Below are 25,470 nucleotides of genomic sequence, written 5' to 3' on the forward strand. Positions count from 1 at the left end.
CTTATCAAAGTTGATAGTTGAACATGTTTTAAGGTGAATAAATGCGACTAGCTCACCTGTTTATTGAATTTTAAAAACACGTGGACTGATCATGATAAAATGAAGGAAGGATGGAAGGAATTTCATCAGGAAATCCTATCATCTCCCACATAACATGCACTTCAATGTTTTTTTTCTGAAGCATGGACTGCGAATGAATAATGAGAATAAGTGATGAATTGTGAGGAATAATGTATAAGGAATAGTATATAGTCACCCGCAGATAATAATTTGGTCAATTGCTTTCTGCTCAGTTTAAATAACATGGCAGTCATGTGTAATCATGAACGAATCCCTCCAATAAGAAACTTCTTTCAGCGGAAATGATGTACTGGAGGAGGAGTTTAGGATTGACGTTGCTGGATCGAATCAGGAATGATATATAAGAGAGAGAATGAGCGCAAAAACACGATAATGGATGTCATTGGAGAGAAACAATTGAAATGGTATGGACACCTGCGCAGAATGAATGAAGGAAGACTTCCTTTGAAAGTATGGAATTGGGTACCAGCGAACAGAAATAGGCGTGGTAGACCGCGAAAGAGATGGGTATCCAATGTCCACATTCAAATGGAGAGTAGAGGTCTCTTTGAAGGAGACTGGATAAATAAGGAAAGATGGCGATTGGGGTGCGAGAAGCGAAATAACTGAAGTTGCAAAAACTCGCTATATATATATATATGACACATTCCTGACTGAGATACACACCGGTGGAAGGTAGTAAAGAACACATCGGTTGCCAAATCAGTCACGAAATAGGACGAACATAGCATCGAGATGAATAATATTCTATTTAGGAAAGCGAATAAGAAAAACTACGCGTTATGTAGAAAGAGTTAGAACAAGAGGAGAGCATAATTACTGGCAACAAAATCATACTAGGATGATATCTTGCTGACAGGTACTGTAGTATGTACCAGTAGTAGATACGCCTCATGCACCAATAGTATGGTTACTGATAATATGAAAATATCACACAGTATGTGTTTCAGTGAATCTTACTTGATCAACTCCACTTCTCCACCATAATAATTTAAATGAGCGCATTATGCATCAGGAAGTAATTTATTAAAGGAATAGACTGAGTTTGTGTGGACGGGATGATAACATAGCATACAATACTTGATTTTCGAAGCTCTCTCCTCGGAGATAAATGATGGAAGTTATCACATTTGACAGGTACAAGCGAACGAATTTAGCGTTGACGTGTATCCAGGTCGTTGGTGCGGCATCACATCATATGTGAGGGCGATACATCACTCGGCCAGTTGTAAGAAGTTTGAGACATGCGTTAGATACGTGCCGCCAATGCGGACCAAATGTCACGACTGGTCTGGAATGCATCGTATCTCCATGAGATTGAAGATGTCTCACCTCGTCTCAGCAACTCAGCGCTGACAACACAGTGCAAATGTCACCCCGACACAAGAATGCAGCAAGTAATTCGACTTAGCTAGAATAAATTAAGCTTTCACTTTCATACAGCCAACATTCGTTTTTACAAACGAGTTCCTTCGATTCAATCATGTGACCAAACATCGTCGTTTCTGCAAACTTTCACGAGTCGTGTAGGTATTGCAGGTGCAAATCTTGAAAAGTTTTTCAATCGATGTGCCAGTTTACAAGATTTTGATCTGCAATATAATCTTGGTTGAAGAACTTCAAGGAATAGAATGAATATTGCAATGCTTCTAGGATTAATCCAGAATCACATAGGATTTAGTTTTCAAGAATGAGAACTGAATTAAGGTTGAGGAAGGGAGCTTTCTTCAAGACATCAATTATGGTGAAAAAGATAATGCTCTTAATGAAAGCATTATTCATTATTCAATTAAAGCCAATGAAAATATTACCATCTATTGTAATTATTATAATATAAAAAAGTCAGTACAATTCTATCAGCTATTATGGAGATGAATGGTGAATAGAAATATCTCCAAGCAATGATTTCAATTGTCTCCATGGTTTTCAGAATTGTCTGGAAGTTGATTCGTCAAAGCGAGAATTTAAATGCTGAGTGAATTTACAACATCAATTGATTCACTTCTATCAGCGTAATTCATTGTTACAGTGCTAGATGGTTTTCAATTTATTTTCAGAAATATTAAGAAGATATCGCAGTGGAATATTTTCAACTTCCAGTTAACAATGTTGCCAGTGTTGAAAAGTCATAGCCAAAGAGTTCTCTCATAAGAATGTGAGTATATTCTAAATATTTATCAAAAATTATGATCTCCAACTGAAACTGGGAGTGTTGGTCCAAAACAACAAAAACTGAAGAGTGAGAGCTCATACTCATGAACTAGAATCTTCAAGATAAAAGACCAGTTCTTGAATGTGTTCATACAGTTATCCTCTTTATGTACCAGTAGTAGATACGCCTCATGCACCAATAGTATGGTTACTGATAATATGAAAATATCACACAGTATGTGTTTCAGTGAATCTTACTTGATCAACTCCACTTCTCCACCATAATAATGTAAATGAGCGCATTATGCATCAGGAAGTAATTTATTAAAGGAATAGACTGAGTTTGTGTGGACGGGGTGATAACATAGCATACAATACTTGATTTTCGAAGCTCTCTCCTCGGAGATAAATGATGGAAGTTATCACATTTGACAGGTACAAGCGAACGAATTTAGCGTTGACGTGTATCCAGGTCGTTGGTGCGGCATCACATCATATGTGAGGGCGATACATCACTCGGCCAGTTGTAAGAAGTTTGAGACATGCGTTAGATACGTGCCGCCAATGCGGACCAAATGTCACGACTGGTCTGGAATGCATCGTATCTCCATGAGATTGAAGATGTCTCACCTCGTCTCAGCAACTCAGCGCTGACAACACAGTGCAAATGTCACCCCGACACAAGAATGCAGCAAGTAATTCGACTTAGCTAGAATAAATTAAGCTTTCACTTTCATACAGCCAACATTCGTTTTTACAAACGAGTTCCTTCGATTCAATCATGTGACCAAACATCGTCGTTTCTGCAAACTTTCACGAGTCGTGTAGGTATTGCAGGTGCAAATCTTGAAAAGTTTTTCAATCGATGTGCCAGTTTACAAGATTTTGATCTGCAATATAATCTTGGTTGAAGAACTTCAAGGAATAGAATGAATATTGCAATGCTTCTAGGATTAATCCAGAATCACATAGGATTTAGTTTTCAAGAATGAGAACTGAATTAAGGTTGAGGAAGGGAGCTTTCTTCAAGACATCAATTATGGTGAAAAAGATAATGCTCTTAATGAAAGCATTATTCATTATTCAATTAAAGCCAATGAAAATATTAGCATCTATTGTAATTATTATAATATAAAAAAGTCAGTACAATTCTATCAGCTATTATGGAGATGAATGGTGAATAGAAGTAGAATAGAAATATCTCCAAGCAATGATTTCAATTGTCTCCATGGTTTTCAGAATTGTCTGGAAGTTGATTCGTCAAAGCGAGAATTTAAATGCTGAGTGAATTTACAACATCAATTGATTCACTTCTATCAGCGTAATTCATTGTTACAGTGCTAGATGGTTTTCAATTTATTTTCAGAAATATTAAGAAGATATCGCAGTGGAATATTTTCAACTTCCAGTTAACAATGTCATAGCCAAAGAGTTCTCTCATAAGAATGTGAGTATATTCTGAATATTTATCAAAAATTATGATCTCCAACTGAAACTGGGAGTGTTGGTCCAAAAGAACAAAAACTGAAGAGTGAGAGCTCATACTCATGAACTAGAATCTTCAAGATAAAAGACCAGTTCTTGAATGTGTTCATACAGTTATCCTCTTTATTTACCAGTATATAGCTCCTGATCTTATGATTAGGCTTCAGGTTTCATAAATGTTGCTTCCTCATAGAATCGAGATTTTTCATTTCAGCTAACCAGAAGGCTGAACCATACTGTTATAGGATAATATCAATATACGAATAACTACACAAAGAACACAATAATAAAAATATTGTAACTGGAGCAGCTGGAGGAAGAGGTACATTTCGTCGATATTGACTATGTCAATTACTTATTATATTTATGTCGAAACAATGGATTTGTTCACGGCATTGAAAACACTTTGAACTTTGCCTAAGCACATAATAACCAGTTGTTAATGTTTCAACTCAATTTTCAAACTCAAAATGTCAAGACAGACTTCACAATGATACAAATAAGTGAAAGAATAAATTTCACTCTAAACGTTTTTTTTTTTTTTGCATGACTGGACCAAAATTTCATCGACTTTTACGACCCGCCAGAACAACTCAATAAAAACTCGACAGAATATCGAATGGCCAGAAAAATATGTTGTAACATCATTGAATAGCAGTAGGTTATAAGAATAACATCATTATACTTGACATCCAAGTCAAAAACTACCAAGAAAATTGACAAGCTTTAGAAAATGGAGAAATCAAAAGCTTGTTCACGAAATACAAAGACAGAAGTCACATTAATAAAAATTATAGCATGCAGCTGGAAGACTTCCAAGTGTGTTGCGAAAAAATAATATTAAAAATGTTTGAGCAATAAACCGTCAATATGAACTGAAATACCAATAGATTTGAACATTATTTTTTCTCAACAGTAGCTGTGCTTTGTAATCAACTTCGAATAACTAACAATTTATAAATCACTATGAGTGGGGGTAGGACATTTAGAAATATTATTCATGAGGTTTCTATTCCCTGTGACGAAATGGCCATGCCTGGAATACTTATTAACTGATTCAAAGTGTGAGCCTTTTTTATTGTGCTTCATGAATAATATTCAAATTCCTTTTCTTTCATGTCGGGACGTTGGACGGTTCTCATTCACCTTTTACTTAAGAGTTTACTTCACATCAATGTGTCCGTTGTAACTCTCAGTGAAATGTGTATTGGTTTGGTAACAGCAAGATAATATTCGGTTACTGTCTTTCTTTAGAATTGAAGTAAAAATCTTTAATCTCCTTGGATCATTCAAACGTCCAAATTCAAACATCCAATTTTTTTCTTACTTATGGATAATCTAACAGGATTGTTAGTTGTAATCTCTAGTATAGAACAAAAGACATCACACATTTCGAAGGATTGGAAATAGATTTTTAATAATAACTTTAAAATGTTTTCCAGCAATCTGTGAAAGGCTGATATAAGAACATTTTAATAAATGTTGTGTTTCTTGAAATTGTTGAATATACATTTCCAAGTATCCAGCAATCAATATACAATGTATAATATAATATATATTATATATGTATGATATAATAATTATAAGCCATGGGTGACCAACTCCTTCTCAAGCTGTCTAAGGAGACGCACCCCTCCTAAATTCAGTGAAAAAATCAGCTCCCCCTGCATAAATTGTGAACCAAAAAATATTAGATTTATTCACCTGAACCTAGTTTGTCATACTGATATTATTATTATTGAAACATAAATTATCGATTAATGTTTATATAATTTAGCCGGAATCTGAGAATAGCTCCAACAATGCTTTTCTATATATGCCTAATGGTAATTCAATATTCCATAAGTATGAATACATTAATCCTTGTTAGGTTATACGTTAGGTATTTTATATTTTGTATCAAGTCAGGTTCTCTTTGTCATACCTCTATCTTTCAAGCATGGATTATTATAAATGGATCTCCCTCAGGCTTCCTTATTGCTCAACTACCCACTGAGTTGTTGCTCCATTTATTCACTTGTCGCCGCAGCCGCAGCCGCAGCACTCTCTCTCTCTATCTGCCGTGGATTGCATCTTTAGAGCTGCACTGCCACAACCAAGATCAACGTTGATAGTGGGTTGTTAGTGTTGTTGATGTAGCCTTGGAGAAACGTGATAGAGGATGATATGTTTAGATTACGACGCTATTTGAAAGTGGGATTTCAAGTAGATGATAGCGAGTATGGAGTAAGGCTGAGCTATTAGTTGTTCGCAGCGGTTCAGTGAGCATGCGAGTAAAAATATTCATAAAATTTACAACTCACGCAGAGACATAAGACTGAGCAACAAGGGAAGAGCATGTTAGTGAGCGGGGTGGCCGGAGCATATCAGCGGCCACATAAATCTGTCTCTGGATGCAGTCAGCGGTGATCAGGTGATCGCCCGCCGATCATTGAAGCGTGTCATCGGACCTATGTCAATAGGATAGTGAACCTATCCGGCTGCGGCCAGTGTATACTTCTTGTCCAATACTATCGCCTGCTGCATAAATCACGCTGGACAAAAATCAACCTCGAGTAAAACTAATCACCTGTCCCTAGAGCACATTAGTACTTGTAGTCCGATAATGGCGACAAGAGTGTCCTACTCGCAAAATACACTCCTAGATTGTGCCTTAGAGTCTTGCTAGGAGACAACAGTATCTTCTCCAGCCATGAAGATTGATGGAGAAGAAGAAGATGATGATGATGATTATGATGATAAAACTACATCAGTAGTTGATGGTGATGATCCTAATGATGATAAATCAATAATGATAACTACCAAGGTGATAAACGATAGCCATCGTTGAATGATGAGTTATTATGTTTCTATATATGACATGATCGCTGTAGGATAGGGGGGGAGACAGAAATTTGGAATGAAAAATGGATTGTAATTATAAGGAAAAAGGAATAAATTATTATTTCAGTCAAGAATCGGTTGAGTAGGCTGAACTCCCACTTATTGATCAAGAATTATTAATATTTTTTAGCAAAATCAGAGCAATTGGAACATATTCAACAAAGGAATGAAAGGAAAATCAAGACAAACGTTTCTAAACTATTTTGTAAATAAGGTTGTTTGTATGAAATAAAAACTGGGAAAAATAAAATAGCTGAGTAGAATAAATATGTGAGTAAACTTACCTCAGACACAGTCACTTCGTAAGGTGTGTTGATGAATTGAGGAGCATTGTCATTAATGTCAGACACCCTGACAATCACGGGAAGAGTTTTTTTTCTGTTGGTTGCTTTTACGGTGCAGGTGACCTGTACAAACAACAAACCAAAAGAATAGTCAAAACGAGAAAACGTCGTTCAAATTATCAAGCTGAGAATCGCTATGATATTCATTCACATGAGTGACTACTATCATTAATAACAAATTTGATTTTTCATCTTCAAGCTTAGCTAGTCAGATTTGATAGTAGTTATGCTATCCATTATTCATGAGTTCGGTTTTCCTATCCATTATTTCATTCAAATATGGAGAACGGAGAAGATACCCATTCATTTATCAGTCTCTGAAAAACGTTCAATTCTTGAGTAGCTTTATATTCATACTAATCTTCCATCACTATACGTAATCATTAGTAAGTTACTGTAATCATATCCAATGCTTATTAGAAAAAACTGTTCTATTTTCTTTACAGTATCCCTTGATGTGGATCGAGTTTGAAGCTTTAACTGAAAGGAAATATAATATAACGGCTAGAAGATACGATTACGAAGTCGTATAACGAATATTTTACGAAGATAAAACTAGATTTATATCAATTTTAATTGTTACGTTTTGAATGTTAAATAATAGCGTATGCTACTGTTGTTGTTGATGCTAACATCTCTATTAGTCCAGTCAATATAGACATAAAAAACGGGGTGCTTGCAATTAATATTGTAGTTCTGATTTTTTAATATATTATTTGGGTACATAAGAGAAGTCCAGAACCAATTTCTTCATGCAAAATTTCCTTGTGCAAGATACAGAGTGACCCAAAAATCTCGTATTTTCGGCTCATTTACCAGTTCTCAGCTATTTCTGCCAAATCTCGTAATCGGACAGAAAAATTTGCTCCCGCCTTTTTTTTAGATTATAAAATTCTGAATAAAATGAGATCATTCGGAACTCTCTATCTACAATGAGTATTGAGTTATGATTTTCAAAAATGAGTGAAATTTGAAGAAAAAATCAATTTTGATGAATTTTAGTTTTTGATCAACAATATCTTCCGATTGTTACCATTTGGATGTATAATTCAAAATCCCCCTGGGCGTATTTTTGTGCTCTACAATCTGGGATCAGGTAGAGCGCTCTATCTTATAAAGATTTCCAGGTACACCTGACAACAATGCTCCTTGTTTTGTGAAAAACACCTAATTTTCAGCTTCAACCATCATCACCAACTACATTGTCCTCACATTGATATTTCGCACAATGACATAGAATCATGATATTATGTTCTATAAGAATCACCCGTTAGATGCACTTAATTTCATTATTTCCTAGTGCAGAGGCGCGCTTAAGGACACCTCAAGGATCAAAATTTCAAACACTTATAACTTTTGATACAGTGCTCAGATTTCATCGTACTACACTTCATTCTTCTCGTCTCGTCAAGGCGGTCCAAATTCATGCATCATAAGTCAAATTCGGTCGAAAAATGGAAAATCTATTGTTTAGTGTGCTTAAGCCCATATTCCAATATACAGAAAATGGCCAATTTCTATATTCAAAGCCGCGTGTCTTGTTTCTGATAAAATTTCCAAATCTAGTGAGAATGTGAAAATTGCCCCCCTCTACCCACTCCAATAAATAATACTTTCGATTCCAATACAATTCGAAAGTTACAGGAGATTTTAAAAATGGCGATTTCAGTTTTTACATTTTTTTTCGTTATTTTACTGTTGATCTAGAGTTTCTAAAACGAGTCAGATTCATCATGTGAACTCACGATTGATTCCAAATTGTAGATAAATTCATCCTCTACGAGCTCAGTTGCCTAAAATCTGTCTTGTATGACTTATCCTTATCACAGAACTGCCAAAACCGTTAATATGAGAAAAAAATCTTCAATTTCCGGATTTTTTTCAACAATCAAAACTCACTTTACGAACATATTTTTTCATGAATCATTTTGAGCAGATGAAGGAGAAAACTCTATTGTACATTTCAAGATCAAGTAATGATTTTTATAATGAGGGGTTACCGAGATACATAGCTTTGAATATTGAAATTGGCCATTTTTTGGGTATTGGAATATGGGTGATTCTTATAGAACATAATATCATGATTTTATGTCATTGTGCGAAATATCAATGTGAGGACAATGTAGTTGGTGATGATGGTTGAAGCTGAAAATTAGGTGTTTTTCACAATACAAGGAGCATTGATGTCAGGTGTACCTGGAAATCTTTATAAGATAGAGCGCTCTACCTGATCCCAGATTGTAGAGCACAAAAATACGCCCAGAGGGATTTTGAATAATACATCTAAATGGTAACAATCGGAAGATATTGTTGATCAAAAACTAAAATTCATCAAAATTGATTTTTTCTTCAAATTTCACTCATTTTTGAAAATCATAACTCAATACTCATTGTAGATAGAGAGTTCCGAATGATCTCATTTTATTCAGAATTTTATAATCTAAAAAAAAGGCGGGAGCAAATTTTTCTGTCCGATTACGAGATTTGGCAGAAATAGCTGAGAACTGGAAAATGAGCCGAAAATACGAGATTTTTGGGCCACTCTGTATCTAGCACAAGGAAATTTTGCATGAAGAAATTGGTTCTGGACTTCTCTTATGTACCCAAATAATATATTAAAAAATCAGAACTACAATATAAATTGCATGCACCAATGTATATAGTGACTGGACTATATAGCCTATGGCATGAATAAAGAATAAATTTAGAATATTAAAAATATGTAGGAGATTGATGTCTCCTAATTTGTCTCAAATTTGTCTTTACAAATCAATGAAATTGAAATTAGTACTGTCATAGGAAACACATTCAATTTAGGGAGAGGAAAATTTTGAAAACAGAAATTCCAAGTTTTCTTGGAGAATTAAGAGTATGAATTTGTTTACATACCTGGAAGACTATGTGAGATAGATTATCTTGATCCCTGTCTAGTGGGGCAAGTAATTGTAGTTTCTTCCCATTCAGGATGAATATTGGATTGCCTTTCGGAAAGTTTAAATCCAATGCAATGTCTGTGAAAGGATCCCCCAGAATAGGAAGTTCTGGTGGTATCGTCTCCTGGTTCATCTCTGAAATGATAAAATATCATGCATTATTTTATAAATTCAACAGTTTAATGTGACCCATTTTATAAAAATTATAGGATAACATACTATAGAAATTATAGTTCTGAATTTGAGTGCTCGAATACTGTTGAATACTGAATAACTTAATTGAAAAGGAAGAATTATTCTTTTCCTTCAATTAATCATAGACCCTAATTATGAATTATTATTGAAAAACATGTATGAATGAGTATGGAATCGAAGAGGATGGATACAACTGGAGCCAGAATATCGTATTTTATTTTGAAAAATGAATTCAATATGAAGTCTTTTCTACTGAAAAGGGTTTCATCTATACAAAACCCAGGTTTTAATGTTCAGAGAATCATCATTATTATTGTAGGTTGAGTTGAAACTGGTGATGCCCTAGGAATTGAAACCTGGGTTTTGTAAGAATAATACCTTTCCATAGAAAAAAGCATAATATTGGGCTTTTATTTCTTCATGGGAGAACATCATTCTACATCTCTGATCACAGTGTTCACTGCTCAATCTACGATACAAGTATTATTATGATGCAGTAATATTATCGTTTTTCTATAATTCATCAGTACTGTTCTCAAATGCGAATCTGAAACTTGATGAAAGTGAATTTGATCGCTGGAGAGAAATCACAATGCATAAATATCATAATCTAAGAAAATATTAATCCTTGGAGAATTATTCTATTTCTAGGTTTCTTATTTGAGTCCATTTTAAGAGGTGAATAACAAAATGCCTTCTCGAGTACACTATGTAATCATAATTTCAGGGGAACGAATGTTGAACATGTTTGAATTTGAAATTTGAAATTCAATCCATCAATCCATTAATCCATCATTGAATCCAATTAGATACATCCAATGCATCTAGAAAACATGGTATTCTAGTATCCGTGGATACATCTTTGAATTTGAAATGGTAGTTTGAGAAAAATTGTGTTTCAGAAATTGAATGTACCCATATTTACACACAAAAAGTGAATCCGTTATGTTATCGGTTATGTCATAGAGAAACAATAGCGTAAGTAGATATCCCATGGTATAGGAAATTTGTGTCGCCACTTTTACTGTTATCTCAAGCCGATTACTGTCGATTATTGTAAATTTTTACTGTTTTGTTGGGGTGAGAGTGAATGAACGTCACAATTTGAGAGACTACCAGCGTCACACAGCTGCATGGGAAAGAACTAAGTGAACTATTGGCTTGGGATAACAGTAAAACTTGCGACATAAACGCCCTATACCATGGGATATCTACTTATGCTATCGTTTCTCTATGATTATATCCACTATTATATTCCTGATTGAATAAAGAGCAGTATAATTGCTATGAAAATGAATTTATCCATGATTATCCACGGAAAGGATAAAAGGTTTCAAGGAGACTATTTCTCAATTTTTATGATGCTATAATATCAGTAACTGGTATCCCTAACACACAAACATCTAGCATACTACTAATTCTCACGCAGGAACGTGAGAAATTGAGTTCGAGAGAGAGAGTGGTGGAAAGAGGATTATTTTGATGGGTTGAAAATGCAATTAACACCTCTCAATTCTGGAATAACTAACTTTTTAGCGAGTATGTGTATACAACTTTGAAGTGTATAAATTGCATTTATATTGACATCGCACGACTTTAGCACAGTAATGATAATCATAAAATTACAAGGGAAACATCAAGGATGAAATGAAAATTAAGAAATTGAGAATATACTCAATGGGCAGAGGTGAAACCCGATTCTTACTTTTTGTGTAGCTGTGAAATTGATTTTGTGGTTTTTATTTATATTGAATAAAAAGACTAGGAAATTGTCAAACCACAGATCTAATACTCAATGAGTATTCTCGGAACAGGAATGTGAAGTGCGTGACATACACATAACTCCCATACACTTTCGGACTTCATTGCCATTGACATTTGAAAGAGGAATAGTAAAAGCTAAGCGTAGTTTTCCTCTTTCAGATTATGATATCTATCATCATAGATCATTGATAATTGTATTTATAAATAAGATGATTGAAATTATTGAAATACAGACACATTAATGTGTCAGCATTAAGTCTGTGGTTTAAACAATTTTCTATTCTATTTATTTAATTTATCCCGATTCTTAGTTTGAGAGACGGGGCGGATGAGTATTACAGTACTCCTAATCAAGGATTAAAGAACAAGAGTACTTTTTTATTTCGTGACCCAATCCACCAATGAGTCGGTTAAAGCTAATGAATTGATTCAAGCAGAACTATAAATCGAGTATACCCACGTGGACTATTCAGCAATATTGATCCCATTGCATACATTATCTGGAAGAAAGATCTAACTGAATGTAACAACATTATTACTCAATGTTACATATGGGTGTGAGAACTGTGTACTTTACAAGTAACAATCTGTACTGCCGAATCCTTGTGTAAGCTGTTTAGGGTAATGACGCCCAAGAAAGAACACAGCGTGAAAGTGAATGTATTGGTTGCATGGTCAGTTGAGAATCAGGTCACTACTTGATGAGTATTGCTAAGTTCTAAGGAGACATTCAATGGAGACAAGCTGAAAAGTCTGTAGTGGAGCTAAGTATTTTTCTGTACTATTTAAAACTTCCTACAAAATAGAACACTTGCAAAATTGACAGTTGAGAAGGATACGTTATGAGTTTCCTTCAATTTTTGTGGAGGCTTTGGGAGTTGAGGATGCTGTGAAGGAAGTGGAATCGAAGATTACAAGATACAATGCACAAATGATTGGTAATTCCTCAAATTACTCAATACACCCTGGAATTTGCAGGAAAGTAGAATATTCTCATTCTTTCAAATTGTATAAAGATTGTCAACTATAGAGAGTGATGAGGGCATTTTCAAGATAGAATGAGAAGTTTTGTTATATCACAGTGTTGGACCCTCTATGACCCCTCTATTGTCTGTTTTGCAAGTGAAGAAGCAAAAAAATCAATGTTTTTGATGCTATGATTAATAATTCAGGTAGAAATACACTTCCATATTAATAGTGTCATCAAAATTATCTCTACACATCATGAAAGAACGGAAAAAGTACATTATGATTCAACATTAAATCAATAGAAAGGAGTATTCTAAACTCAATTACATGATTAACGGATTCCTCCAATGAAAATGACGAAAATGATTTCAAAATAAGAGTAAAAAAATATGTTATTTATGATAAAATAATAGAATCAAATTTCGAAATAGAAAATTATAAATAAAGTAGAGAAAAACGACGGATCGTGTAAGATTGACTGTTCGCCAAATGAACGAATAATCTTTTCTTCACAGAAGGTATGACAATAAGATTAAGATCAAATTTGAGTAGCTGAACATTTGCGAGAACACATCCAGTTTTATTCTTGATGGAAGCATAAAGAAAATACAGCATAAACCAATCATATGCTATCTTTTACCTGTGATAACAGTTATTAACTGTTTTTTGTAGTAACTGAAAATCATATTCAAAGTTTAACAAGAATCAATCAAAAAGGGAATAATCCGGCAACGTTTACCACAGCCACAGTAACCACGTTACACGTTTACCACTCACGTTTGTAATAAGCTTACAGTGTTCTACATGAATCATGATAAAGTAGGGTGACTGATGACTGCTGACTGCTAAAAACCATTCGCGCTTATAAGTTGTGGAAGTAGCGCTTTAAACAGTATCCGGGTAAATTATACCATATTCTCTTGAACAGCTCGGCCACGTGTGATGAATTTAATGACCACTTTTCAAACCTGGTAAATGCCTATCGCTGGAAGCTGAAATCTAATGAATGGAGCGTTTTTGTCTTGTTTTTTAAATGCATCGCGCAAATTCGCCCTGTAATTAGGCGCTACTTTAACGCGTTGTAAGTAGATGGATTGGCGGATAAGCGTAATCGCCTATTGGTTAGTAGAGAATCCAACGTAGCAGCATTCAAAAAAGAAAGAAGGTGAGACGTCGAGATGAAATCATTCAATTTTTTCGAAGAAGATTGATACAACATTGTAGATGTCGAATTCTGTAGAAGGAAAAGTGCATTTTTCGCTCGCGTACATATACAGGGCAGCCACAACTGCAACTGTTACTCAATAATCAGTAAGCACAGTTTATTCTGATGTCAAATACGATTAATTAAAATGTAATCCTATATGATTCAACGACTAACCTTTTCCTGGAAAAAATAATTGGATTGGATTCTATATTTCATGAAATCATATTAATACAGAAATAATGAGCCTATTTCATGCATTTTTTATCGTTTCCTGGTATAAAACATGTATAATGATGTAAAAAATTGATTAAAAATTTATGTTTCTAGATTCTCGTAGAATGTGAAAGTATAAAATTGTGATGAGGGTGAGAACTATGAGAGGCATAGCCGTATAAAGTTATAGAGCCACAGAGCGTTTGCATTCATAGTGTCAGTGAATTAATAAAAACAGTGTGAATAATTACCTGTATAATGGACTAGATCTGGTTTCCACGTGACCTGATTCGTTTACATAGAGCAAATGCAATGCATTTTTATGACACTCAATGCAATAGCACGCTTCAAAAAATAATGATCGCCTACAGCTTTCTGCTCTCATAAAAATTGATTGTGCAGGAATGAACTGAGGTAAGGTGGCCGTATCGAATGTCTCAAATAACAATATCGGTTGAGACCATCAATACAGGGCTTTCAAGGCTCTAAGAAAACCTATCAATTACAAACAGAGCGGGCCGAACAACCATAATGAAAGCACCAAAGAATATTGCGAAATTCTAATCACAGTAATTATAAGGTGAGCTTGAAAATGCTGTGATCCTACCGCCGTAATTATGGTCCGTTTCGAATGATCTGCCTATTTTTGGAGCTACTGGCTCTTTATAGGCCGTAGACAAACAAACTGACCTATATGCAACCAGTGAAAAGAAATCATTAGTGAAAATATATTCACATTATTTTGTCTTAATGACTGGAGGGTTGGAGTATTATACTAGATACTTGAGTCAATTATCCAATGATTTCCTCTCATCTATTCAAATAATTTGCTTTGAAATTTCCAATTGTTTTCAAAGAGGATGTTGGCAATTTACAAGCAGTCTCTCCATAACACGATACAATTTTCCATATTAATCAATAACATAGGAGACATCGAGGTATTTTTTCTCACAGAATCATTCTGGAGTAAAACTTCCAAGTAGAATTTTGAATCGTGTGGGGTCCTTGTCTATTTGATGCTATAGATGTAAGGGTACAAGGTCCATGTGTGGAGTTCAAGATTTCTCCGTGATGTTTTGTCAAGTTCAGCTTCGCTAATGTGGTTGTGATTTTGAAAGTAGAACATGATTGAATGTAGTTAGTGTGTAGATCACGTGCTGACGCACATTATTTGACACTATCAAAAACAATGCCTCCAGTACAATTTGCAATCAACCTTGGCATTTGAGAGGATAACAAGATAATTTCTCGACCTCGAGACAGCAAATCCATGTTATACACATACAAATGTCGTGTAAACAGTTCAACAATAGCATGTAGATTTGGAATTGGAGTAGAAAGATAGTGGTTTGCTTTTAATGGCGTTTGACAAGTATTTTCTTTTTAAGATTTGGCTGAAACTCTGAATGCGAAGCTGGTTGTGACAGGATACAACTGGAAGAGGGTATTATGATGCCATCAATGCTATCTGATATTAGATAGGTGCAGTAGGAAACACATTTGTGAAAAAACCTGAAAGACTGGAATTGTGCTGCTAAATCACAATTCAACAATGAATCGTATCAGCCCGAATTCAAAAGATAATTTCAAATATCATAAATAGTCTGATACCTTGAATGGTGAGGAAAATAAATAAACTTTTCTCGCCAAGGCTATTTTTCAATATAGCTTCATTATGATTTTCATAAATAAATTCACTTTAGTTTGATTTCCAGCTTCCTATTTTCAAAACAGAGATCCAATATTTTATTGGAATTTACAAAAATATTTTGGTTTTTATTTGTGGGGTAATCCTCATAAAAGAATGGTTCCTAATCCTAAGCTGATTATGTGATTGCAATAGTAGCAAGTTAAGACAAATGATTCTTGTTTGGAATTATTGAAAATATTAATCAGTCTCATAATAAATAGCATCAATCATTATTCCGAATATATTCTTTCACAATCTTGGACTTGAATTTGTCAATATTATAATGCAGTTTCCAGTAGAATTGTGTTTTCCTTACATATTTATCATTTGAACAATATCAATAATGCAGTTTCCAGTAGAATTGTGTTCTCCTTACATATTTATCATTTGAACAATATCAATAATGCAGTTTCCAGTAGAATTGTGTTTTCCTTACATATTTATCATTTGAACAATATCAATGCTTAGAGAAGTGAGAAAACTTACGCCCTTCCCGGCTCTCCTCAATGTCCAGGATGATGTTGGACTGGCCGGTTTCTACATCGCAAAGACCTGCAAAGGAATAATAAATATTCTTCTTGAATTAAATCAGTCGAGAAATATGACTAGTTTTACATTGGATCTTAAACTGGTATGCATAACGAAATTATTCAAAAAACACCATCAGCCTTCACTTTTCAAAATAATTTCCTCCCTTATCTGTACCTGATTCAGTATTTGAACATAAAATAACGTACAACAACATACATAATAGAACATATAAATAGAACATCCAGCGTTATAGCTTTGAAATTTGTGTAAGAATTTATCTCAAACGAGTGAGATTAATGAGTGAAATGTATTAGTTTCTCCCTACAAAACTCATTAGAAATATACAATACTAGCATTTGCATCACATATTCGGAAATAGTGACTTATCTGAACTTGGGTGTGAATGAATATCAATAGGAGTCTGGAATGAAGAATGACGGTATAACCAATGAGCAGGCTATATACTACGTCTAAAGCCATCACTCTCTTTTGAGGTAGTCCTACAACAGTAGTTCAACAGAAGGGGGTTGTTTCAATGTGAGATCATGTACATTTCTTTATTGATGAAGAAATTGTATTTGAATTTTGTCTCGTTCTATTTGACTCAAATATACTTAGTAGTATAGTCAGTCCCATGATAGAATAAAAATCAAAGCCTGAATCTCAAAATCGTATATTTCCAAGTGAGCCATTAAGATTGAAGATGCTGTTTCATGAGACAACTATCTCCACTAGCAGCTCAAGTGGGAATGGTCTTGTATTCACAGAAGTAACCTATCACGCTCCCATTGGAGACCCTTCTAATGCCAACGAAAGGATGAGCTGTAATGGGCGGGCAGGTGGTGCACGAATTTCAGTCGACTGCACCGCATCTTATCTGGTGAGAGGCTCACTCAGAATAAGACGATTGTACCTTGTAATGAACTTCATAATTCCCGCTATCTTTCCACTTGGAAAACATCTTTTCAAATATATCTGATGATGACACTATTGTTATCCTTATTTGGTATGATCTGCAACCCCCAATGTACAACCATTCAACACTTCAATACATTACCACTGTACCTATCATTCTAGAGCTAAAGATACATGGAAATATGAATTCTATCAAGTTTTATGTTCTTCAATCCGGTAATCACGCACCAATTACGTCCAGGTGCATGAGAAGTAACAGGCGTGCCACCTCGTGCGCTCTGTACATTTTTGTCAAGAGTTCAAATGTTTGGCTGGGTGAGAATCAAACTAAAAAAAATATTGAATAAGAAAATATAGTAATTCTGTGTAAGACTGATTGTAAGCAATACTCCTGTTTTCAGTTAGAAAGGCATAAATCATGATAGAATAGTTACTTTAACAATATCCATTACCCACGCATAAGCTTGGAGCTAATGTAGGCATCAACATCAGCAGAATAAAACACCAATATTATAAATTTATTACTCAGTCAGCGTTTCAATTTTCCATTCTAAAATCGATTGATTATCCAAAGGCTTACAATATTTCTCTCAAGAACAGTATTCTTCCTCAATTTATTCAAATAATATAGTTGATGAAATCAAATGTAAGCTTCGAAAATGATCTTTAATGAAGTCAATTATCGGATTTTCTCAATTTGATGTTCAAATTGTGTGGGAGGATAATTTGAATGAAGTGTTCGAGAATCATTGTAAGAATTTGGAAATGAGATCTAGAGAAGATTGTTTCCGTAGTTGGCGAAAAATAAGGCATAATTATTATTCTGTAGCTAACTAACTTGACACCTTGGAATCAGATGATATCAGTGACCGATAAGCGGGAGATGAAAAGTAGATGGCATAAAAAGTAGATGACACATTAATTACTGAGACTGTAAATAATCGCCCTCAGGCAATAATCAGGTGAAAGGCGGCTAAAGCATTAACTTGACCAGACAAAAAACTATAAAAATATTCAGTGTGAATAATTCAGCTTTTTTCATGCACAGGCAATGATTAATTCTCAGAGAACCTTCTCATTTCGATTGAAAAAGTTCACTCAGCTATACTTACACACTTAGTGATAGCCCAGCTCATAAATATTCTTCTCATTGAATCAATTCAGAAACTTCATCATAAGCTCTACCAATAATAATTATAATGCTTTTCGTCTTCACAACATGATGACTAATCTCTTCTAATCTGATGACTAATCTCTGACTCTGATAGCAATAAATTGAAACCATTATATCATCAATCAGTACTAGATGAATTATTTTGCTGGATAATCACTAATTGAATGAGTTCTTGAGCTACTGTATGTAAAGCCGGGTCCAGACGCTCAAGTTTGAGCAAAAGACTGATCGTTTGGTTCAAGCAAAAGACGGATGTAAAATTGCGTCCACACGTATCCGTCTTGTCGTCCGTTTTCCTATTTTTGTGCTCACAAGCTCAGTTCGTCATCAACTAAGAGCTAGTACTCTTGGCCACTTTTGTTTTGTGTGTAAAAAATAGGAAGAAAGGTAGAATTGGAGTAGGGACTGGTTGTTGAAAAGACACAAATTTTCTCACGTTGCATTGCTTCGAGAATTGCAAGATGAATCTGAAAATATGTTTATAATTTTGTTTATATGTTCCTTATTTACGGTGAAACGCGGCAATAGATTTTCATGAAATTTGACAGGTATGTTATGTTCCTCTTTAAATTGCGTGTCGACTTATATACAAGGTTTTTTGAAATTTGGCATTTTAAGGATAATACAAAAGGAAAAGAAGTCTCTTTCGAACGCCAATATTACCGTAAAAATCAGACTATAGACATCATAAATCAGCTGTCGAGTGGATTATTACTTGCATGCAATTAATAACCATTGTAATTTGATTAAAAATCAGCTGTCGTGTGGACTATTGATTGCAATCAATGAGGCATGCAATATTGATAACTCGATGTAGCTTATTATTTTTTCTCCCAACTTTTCTCTGCTTTCAACTCGGTAAGCTTTTAATGAAATTAGCATAATTGTTTAAAACAAATTATTAGCATTCCAATGCTAATAATTATTTTTAATATTAATAATAATTGTCGATACAACTAGAATCATAATATCAACATCAAATTCTGAGAGTATCATGAGAATCAAGAAAGAAAAAAGCGTTATATAAAATCGATAAAAGAACTTTCTTATTTTCAAGTACTCGCGAGGCATTTTATTAATTTGAGGGCGCTGAATCCGAATCTGAAATCATTATCTCCATTTTTACGTCATTTAGTAAAATTACTCAATACAAAAATTTCCAATTTGTAGAGATTTGAGTGAAATATTTTTGTTTTAAATCAGTTTTTAAATATCAAAATTCAAAATTTTTAGTTTAGTCATTAGTTTTGAAATTGAAATCTTAACCTTATTCTTTTTTGAAACTTTTATTTGTAAAAATTTGGGAGAAGACAGTTTTGGGCTATGCCTGTTGTCTTCTCCCAATCATATTATATTTATTATAATTATGATCTGTAATTGCCAATGAAATAAATAAATAAATTTAGGTTTTGGTGGATAGGCAAAAGACGGACGGTTTGATGGTAAAAAGATTCCCGGCCGATACATTTTAAGTTTGACACTTAAGCTTGAAGACCCATCCGTTTTACGGTCCAGACGCAACGACTTACATGTTCCGACTTTTGCTTGAGCAAAAGACTGAAGCTAAACTTGAGCGTCTGGACCGGGCTTTATCAAGCTTTCTTCGTGCTTGGGTAATAAGATGAGCGATAATCGGACAAATATTTCTTTGAGGGATTCGAATCCACTACTAGGTGCAATTATTCTAACAGACTGGACGTTTACGCTGCCGGCCACTCGACTAGGCCAGTCGGCAATAATTTCCATAGAATTATTAATATTTGAAGTGATTTGAACTGAGAATATTTTCATTATTTAACATAAAATAAGACTGACACATTGATATTTTTATTTTGGTGTCCGGTTCCACCAGGCTTGGTCGAAACATTTGAACATGGTAAAATTGCCTACACACTTTACTAGTGCACTGAGCATGTGATTTCTATGTCGATCAGCAATTCCAGTGCACTCATATAGGCTGAAGCGTACCCGGCTTGACCATGATTAAATCTCTTGACTAAGCTTGGTGAAACCGGGCCAAAGTTGGGTATATTCACTGAAGCATGAACATCGATATTATCCATTCAGCCTTTTATTGAGACCTAATATTAATCAAGTTGATTAAAATTGTTTCTTACTGATAGATATTATTATGAATTATCCAATGACAGTTATTATAAATTAGTTATTAATAATTTATTTATTCTTGGAGACAACAGGTTAACCCCCATTTTGCCTCTTTCACACAATACAATAATTTTCAACATAATACAATTTTTAATAAAAAAGATGGAAAATACAAGAGAAAAAAATATAAAATTAGCTAATTATAAAAATAGAATAATTTGAAAAATAGTAGAAATATACAGTTGTATTATAGAGTAATAAAAATAGCCTACAGTAACTGAATTGAATATGAAAAATTCACATTTTACCTTAGTAAAGTATAATCATTACTAGTATATTACTAGACAAGAGAAAATAATGTCTGGTAATGTACTACCATTAGCCTTCATGAGGATAATTGATAGAAAAGAAATATAAGCGCAAATTACGGAATGATGGACCACATACTACTAGACTAAATCATATGAAATCCTTCGGAATTTGGAAGGGGAGAACCCTTCCATTTGTAAGATGTTCAAGTGCTCCGAACAACTATTGAAAATTCTTCAAGTTCTACTTAAAGGAAAGTTATAATGGCTCTTCGTTCTGGAGCGAGAAATATGGATTGAAAATCCATAAATTTGTTCTAATAATTAAAATTATTTGACAGTCATACATTTTATTTTGTAACTTCATGAGAAAGTTGATTTCAACTATTTATTTAGTATGATGGAGGGCAATATATACGTATTAAAATTTTTCCGTATTAATTATTATATTTAATTATCATTGGCAATTTAAACTTATAGGTGTCATGAAGTTTGCTCTTAATGCTCTCCTCTCTCTCTATGCTTTCATCTCTCTCTCTCTCTCTCTCTCTCTCTCTATGCTTTCCTCTCTCTCTATGCTCTAAGTTCTACTCTCCTCTGCTGTGTCAACCTCAAAACATTTCAAAATAATATACGGTTGCATTCAGAGAAAATCGTAACTCTCTTAAAGTGCATTTCAATGACAAGAAAAATCATGAGTTGAGTACTTTCTCTGTGCTTCACAAGAGAAGCTGAAGAGCCGCTTGACAGGTAAGTGAAGCAGCGGCAGAGCAACAGGTGAAAAGAATAAGGAGAAGAAGCAAGAGATGAACACGTGAAATCGCCGAAAGCAAGCGTCTATTTGCATGATACAGACACAGGGTGTGGCCAACTGTCTCGGATGAACGTAGCATTTCTCTTCAGAGGCGTCGCTTCAAATCGAAAGTAACATGGCCGGCCCTGCTTTTTCTGTTTGTTTCCAACCGTGTTGTTGTTGGAAATAAATATCTATGTTCAATCAGAGATACATTGGTAAAAGAGACGCCCAATTTGAGCAACAATCGAGGCTGTTCGGAATAGGAGAAGGACTAAAACAGACCAATTGAAAAAATCATCATCAATCAGTTCACGTCTTTATCTTCGATGTAGCTTCTTCCTCTGATCGTTCCTTTTTTCTATTTTCCGACCACTGATTTCCTCTTCAGGCTCTATACTGCTCAAATTATACAGAACAGAATGTAAATCTTCGTTCTTCTGACCCGACCTCTGAAATTACTCTATCTTCCTAATGCATGTTGTTGGGTCACTGAATTGTTGGGGAATTTGTGTGTAATTTTCACTTCAACTGACTCTTTATTTCGAATGTAACTTCTCCATCCACTATAAATCTCCACAGCTCATCGGTCTCTATATCCGATTCCTGTGAATGCCCAGATGTCCATACAACATGCTTTGATCTTATTACTGCATACATTCATCTCTAAATTCAAAATCTACTGAAACTCTCTGCTATAAAACATATACAGTATTGTATTGAATGAGAATGAATTTCAAACATAAATTAATAATTATAAAAATCCTGGAGATTCAGTATCTCAAATTGCTTGAATAAATCAATGGTCTTCAACAACTGCAAGTTTATTTCATTCAATATGGATATCCACCACAATATCACCTTCACAACACAGAAAGCTACTGTATTGTACCTGCATCTCTCTTCCCCATGCTTCTATAAACATCTTTTTGAATTATTTGACACACTTTCCCTGTTACCTGGATTAGAACAGGTATTGAAGTATTACATGAACCAGATCCCCTGCATCAGATCAAGAAACGTCTTCAACTGCTTAAAAATTTATTGGCTGAAGAAACGGGAAATGCCTTAGCATAACTGTGTATTGTGAGAAAATGTATGTGTGATGAGCTTATCATTCTCCCATTCAATGAAATAGAAAATTCAAGAAAATATAAAACAAAATCATGTATATTGCACGTACCAGTCTTTGCGATGGCCTCCCCTACGAATAGAAGGAGGCTGAGGAGAGTGGCCCGGGCTGCCCCCATTCTCGGCATGCCCTGTGGCATGGCACCGTCTCCTGTAACAAACAAATCGAAACTCAAATTAGGAATGAGTTAAAAGAGGAATAGCATCAAAAAAATTTAAAATTTTGAATCGAGATGAATATTAAATAACATAGAAATAGTTTATAGGAAAATCGAAGATATTTTCCTATGCGAATGAAATTACTTAAGAAATGAATAACAATAATTAACTTCAATAGTTTACGTTATTGAACCATGTATTTTATAGTAGTGCCCCAAGTGATATGATTGAGTCGATTTAATTGAGTGTGTGTGTCGAATCATCTCCGCCATTTGGGGAATTTTACTGTAAAATCAAACTAATAAGAAACTTATATAAACTAAGAAGAGAAGAGGTAACAATATAACAGTATTGAAAGTAATTCATTATGTTAGCGAACCTCAAATTCATTCTACATTCTACATCTTAATTGTGTTACTGTACTAAAATTCATCAAGCTTGATAACAAATATGCAGTTGACACTGACATGTGGAATAGGATGTATAACAATAGCCATTCAAACAGATAGTAAGCTTAGATCACTATGTTTACAAAAATTCTTAACAGCTTAACAAAGCTTTACAAAATTATGTTTACAAAACTTCTAAACAGCTTAACAAAGCAATACTTCTCGGATTAAGCCACTCGAAGGTAACCCTGTACCTGGCTTAGGGTGTTATTATGATTTTTACATAAACATGAGCCTGATAGTATCTTTAATCTGTGTTCGACCAACGGATTTGCAACACATAAAAAGCTCACGCTCCGAAACTTATTTGCATACAATATCTGTCCAATATTTTATATTCAGTAGAAGTGGTTTTATTTATATGGCTTCTTACTACAAAGCATACAACTGACAGCTATCAGCTGTTCTGTTGCAAGTGCATAAATGGAGAACAAGAATCATTATTCTCTTTACAATGTGGAAACAGTAGAATAATTGAAAAAGAGAATTGTTGGAATGCTGGTGAATAAAATAGTTTGTTTACAAAATATATCAATTCTGCTTGTTTTGAAACACAGGGATCTAGCTGAGAGTAAATTATATTCACCTGCTAATTAATCAAGTATAAGAGGAAATAGGATGGGGACCAGTTGATCGAAACTCAACCTCAACTATAAAAATTTAATGTGTGAAACCATTATTATGTCACTATCTTGAATACTAATAAAGCAATAATATACCATAAAGCAATAATCATGATGCACGAGTACCTACAATGAATTGGTACTAGAGTGAAGGCTCGTTCAAATTTTGATACATTCATAACCCTTTCGAAAAATAATCTGAAACAATTTTTCTATTGAATGATATTGAATAAGTCAATTCTACGAAAACGTGTTCGGGTATCACAAATCATTATAAAGTAGAGTATGAAAACAAAACTGTGAAGTATGGATTATGAAATAGATAAAGTATTTGACGTTTATTTATAAAGCACATATCAAACTGATTCCAATTACCTACATATTTTGTCATATCAATTATTCAGATAATCACAATAAACTAAAAAACAAACAATAAAAATTAAAAGTTAGTTAATGAAGAGCCTATTCTAGAAGTAGATAGTAGAGACAAAAATGTCCAGTGATAGTATTTCCATGATTATTTAGACAATCATAGCAGGGTGGATGATAATGTTTCATATCATTTAGCTGATGCATCAGTCGAGTGAGATGACGTTGCAAACAAATAATTAAATTTAAAAAAAGTATTTCGTTTCCAAGGATATTTTGTTACTGTTACTGTTACTGAAGGCATGGAACCATGGATACTCCGGTGAAGAAAAAATTTATAATACCAGGGTGAGTGTACTCTCCAGAAGAATCACTCGATTCCACCTGTAATATTCATTTACAATTCGAATCACGTTACCTTCCTTGAATAAAAGGTAGTTGCGGCATTGCCAGCCAGCAATGACGATCTGCATACTGAATAGATCCTCTTTGACATCAGTGTGCCTGGTTTGGATTTCCGGCATAAAAATACTAGTGTGGCTTTCTCAGTATGGTTTTTCTGATTTGTGAATCAAGAATGGACAATCTTGCATAGTTTTTCTGCAGCTAGAAAGAAAGGAGACTGGGATTCAGTTGAGTGGGCAGACCATCCACCTGATAGTTTGTTTTCAAGCATGGATAAACATTGCTGATCGACTCCAATACAGACTCAATGGCGCCAGTATACTGCGCCTGCGCCCACACCTTTCGACTTCTCACGCCAACTTTTCTTTTTTGCCAGTCTGCTGGTGGGGTTCTGAGAACTCCTTTGCAACAGATATTATCCAGATTTGTAGTGTCTCCTAATATTATGTTTCGAAACTTATGACTCATTGAACGTTTGGATGCAATGCTCGGGAACGCTAGTTTACTAGGGACCGCTTCAGATGACTTCTATCCTGGGCTCTCTGTCACTAGCTCTCTAACCAATATGAGGGGAGAATCCAGGGATAAATTT

At 34.4% G+C, this 25,470-nt stretch overlaps 1 protein-coding gene across 1 annotated transcript in view; it reads right to left on the minus strand.

The window, feature by feature from the left end:
* LOC111054821 (cadherin-99C) overlaps window positions 1–23,022 on the minus strand; it is a 98,593-nt gene extending 75,571 nt beyond the window's left edge. The window contains exons 1-4 of the mRNA XM_039441771.1: window positions 22,926–23,022; window positions 16,402–16,467; window positions 9,834–10,012; window positions 6,885–7,007 (exon numbers count right to left, since the gene is read on the minus strand). Coding sequence (XP_039297705.1) covers window positions 6,885–7,007; window positions 9,834–10,012; window positions 16,402–16,467; window positions 22,926–23,013 — 456 coding nt within the window. The 5' untranslated portion in view covers window positions 23,014–23,022. The remainder of the gene's footprint in view (window positions 1–6,884; window positions 7,008–9,833; window positions 10,013–16,401; window positions 16,468–22,925) is intronic.
* Between the last annotated feature and the right edge of the window lie 2,448 nt (window positions 23,023–25,470).

This window comes from Nilaparvata lugens, chromosome 1 (genome assembly GCF_014356525.2).
Source record: "Nilaparvata lugens isolate BPH chromosome 1, ASM1435652v1, whole genome shotgun sequence".
Taxonomy (NCBI): domain Eukaryota; kingdom Metazoa; phylum Arthropoda; class Insecta; order Hemiptera; family Delphacidae; genus Nilaparvata; species Nilaparvata lugens.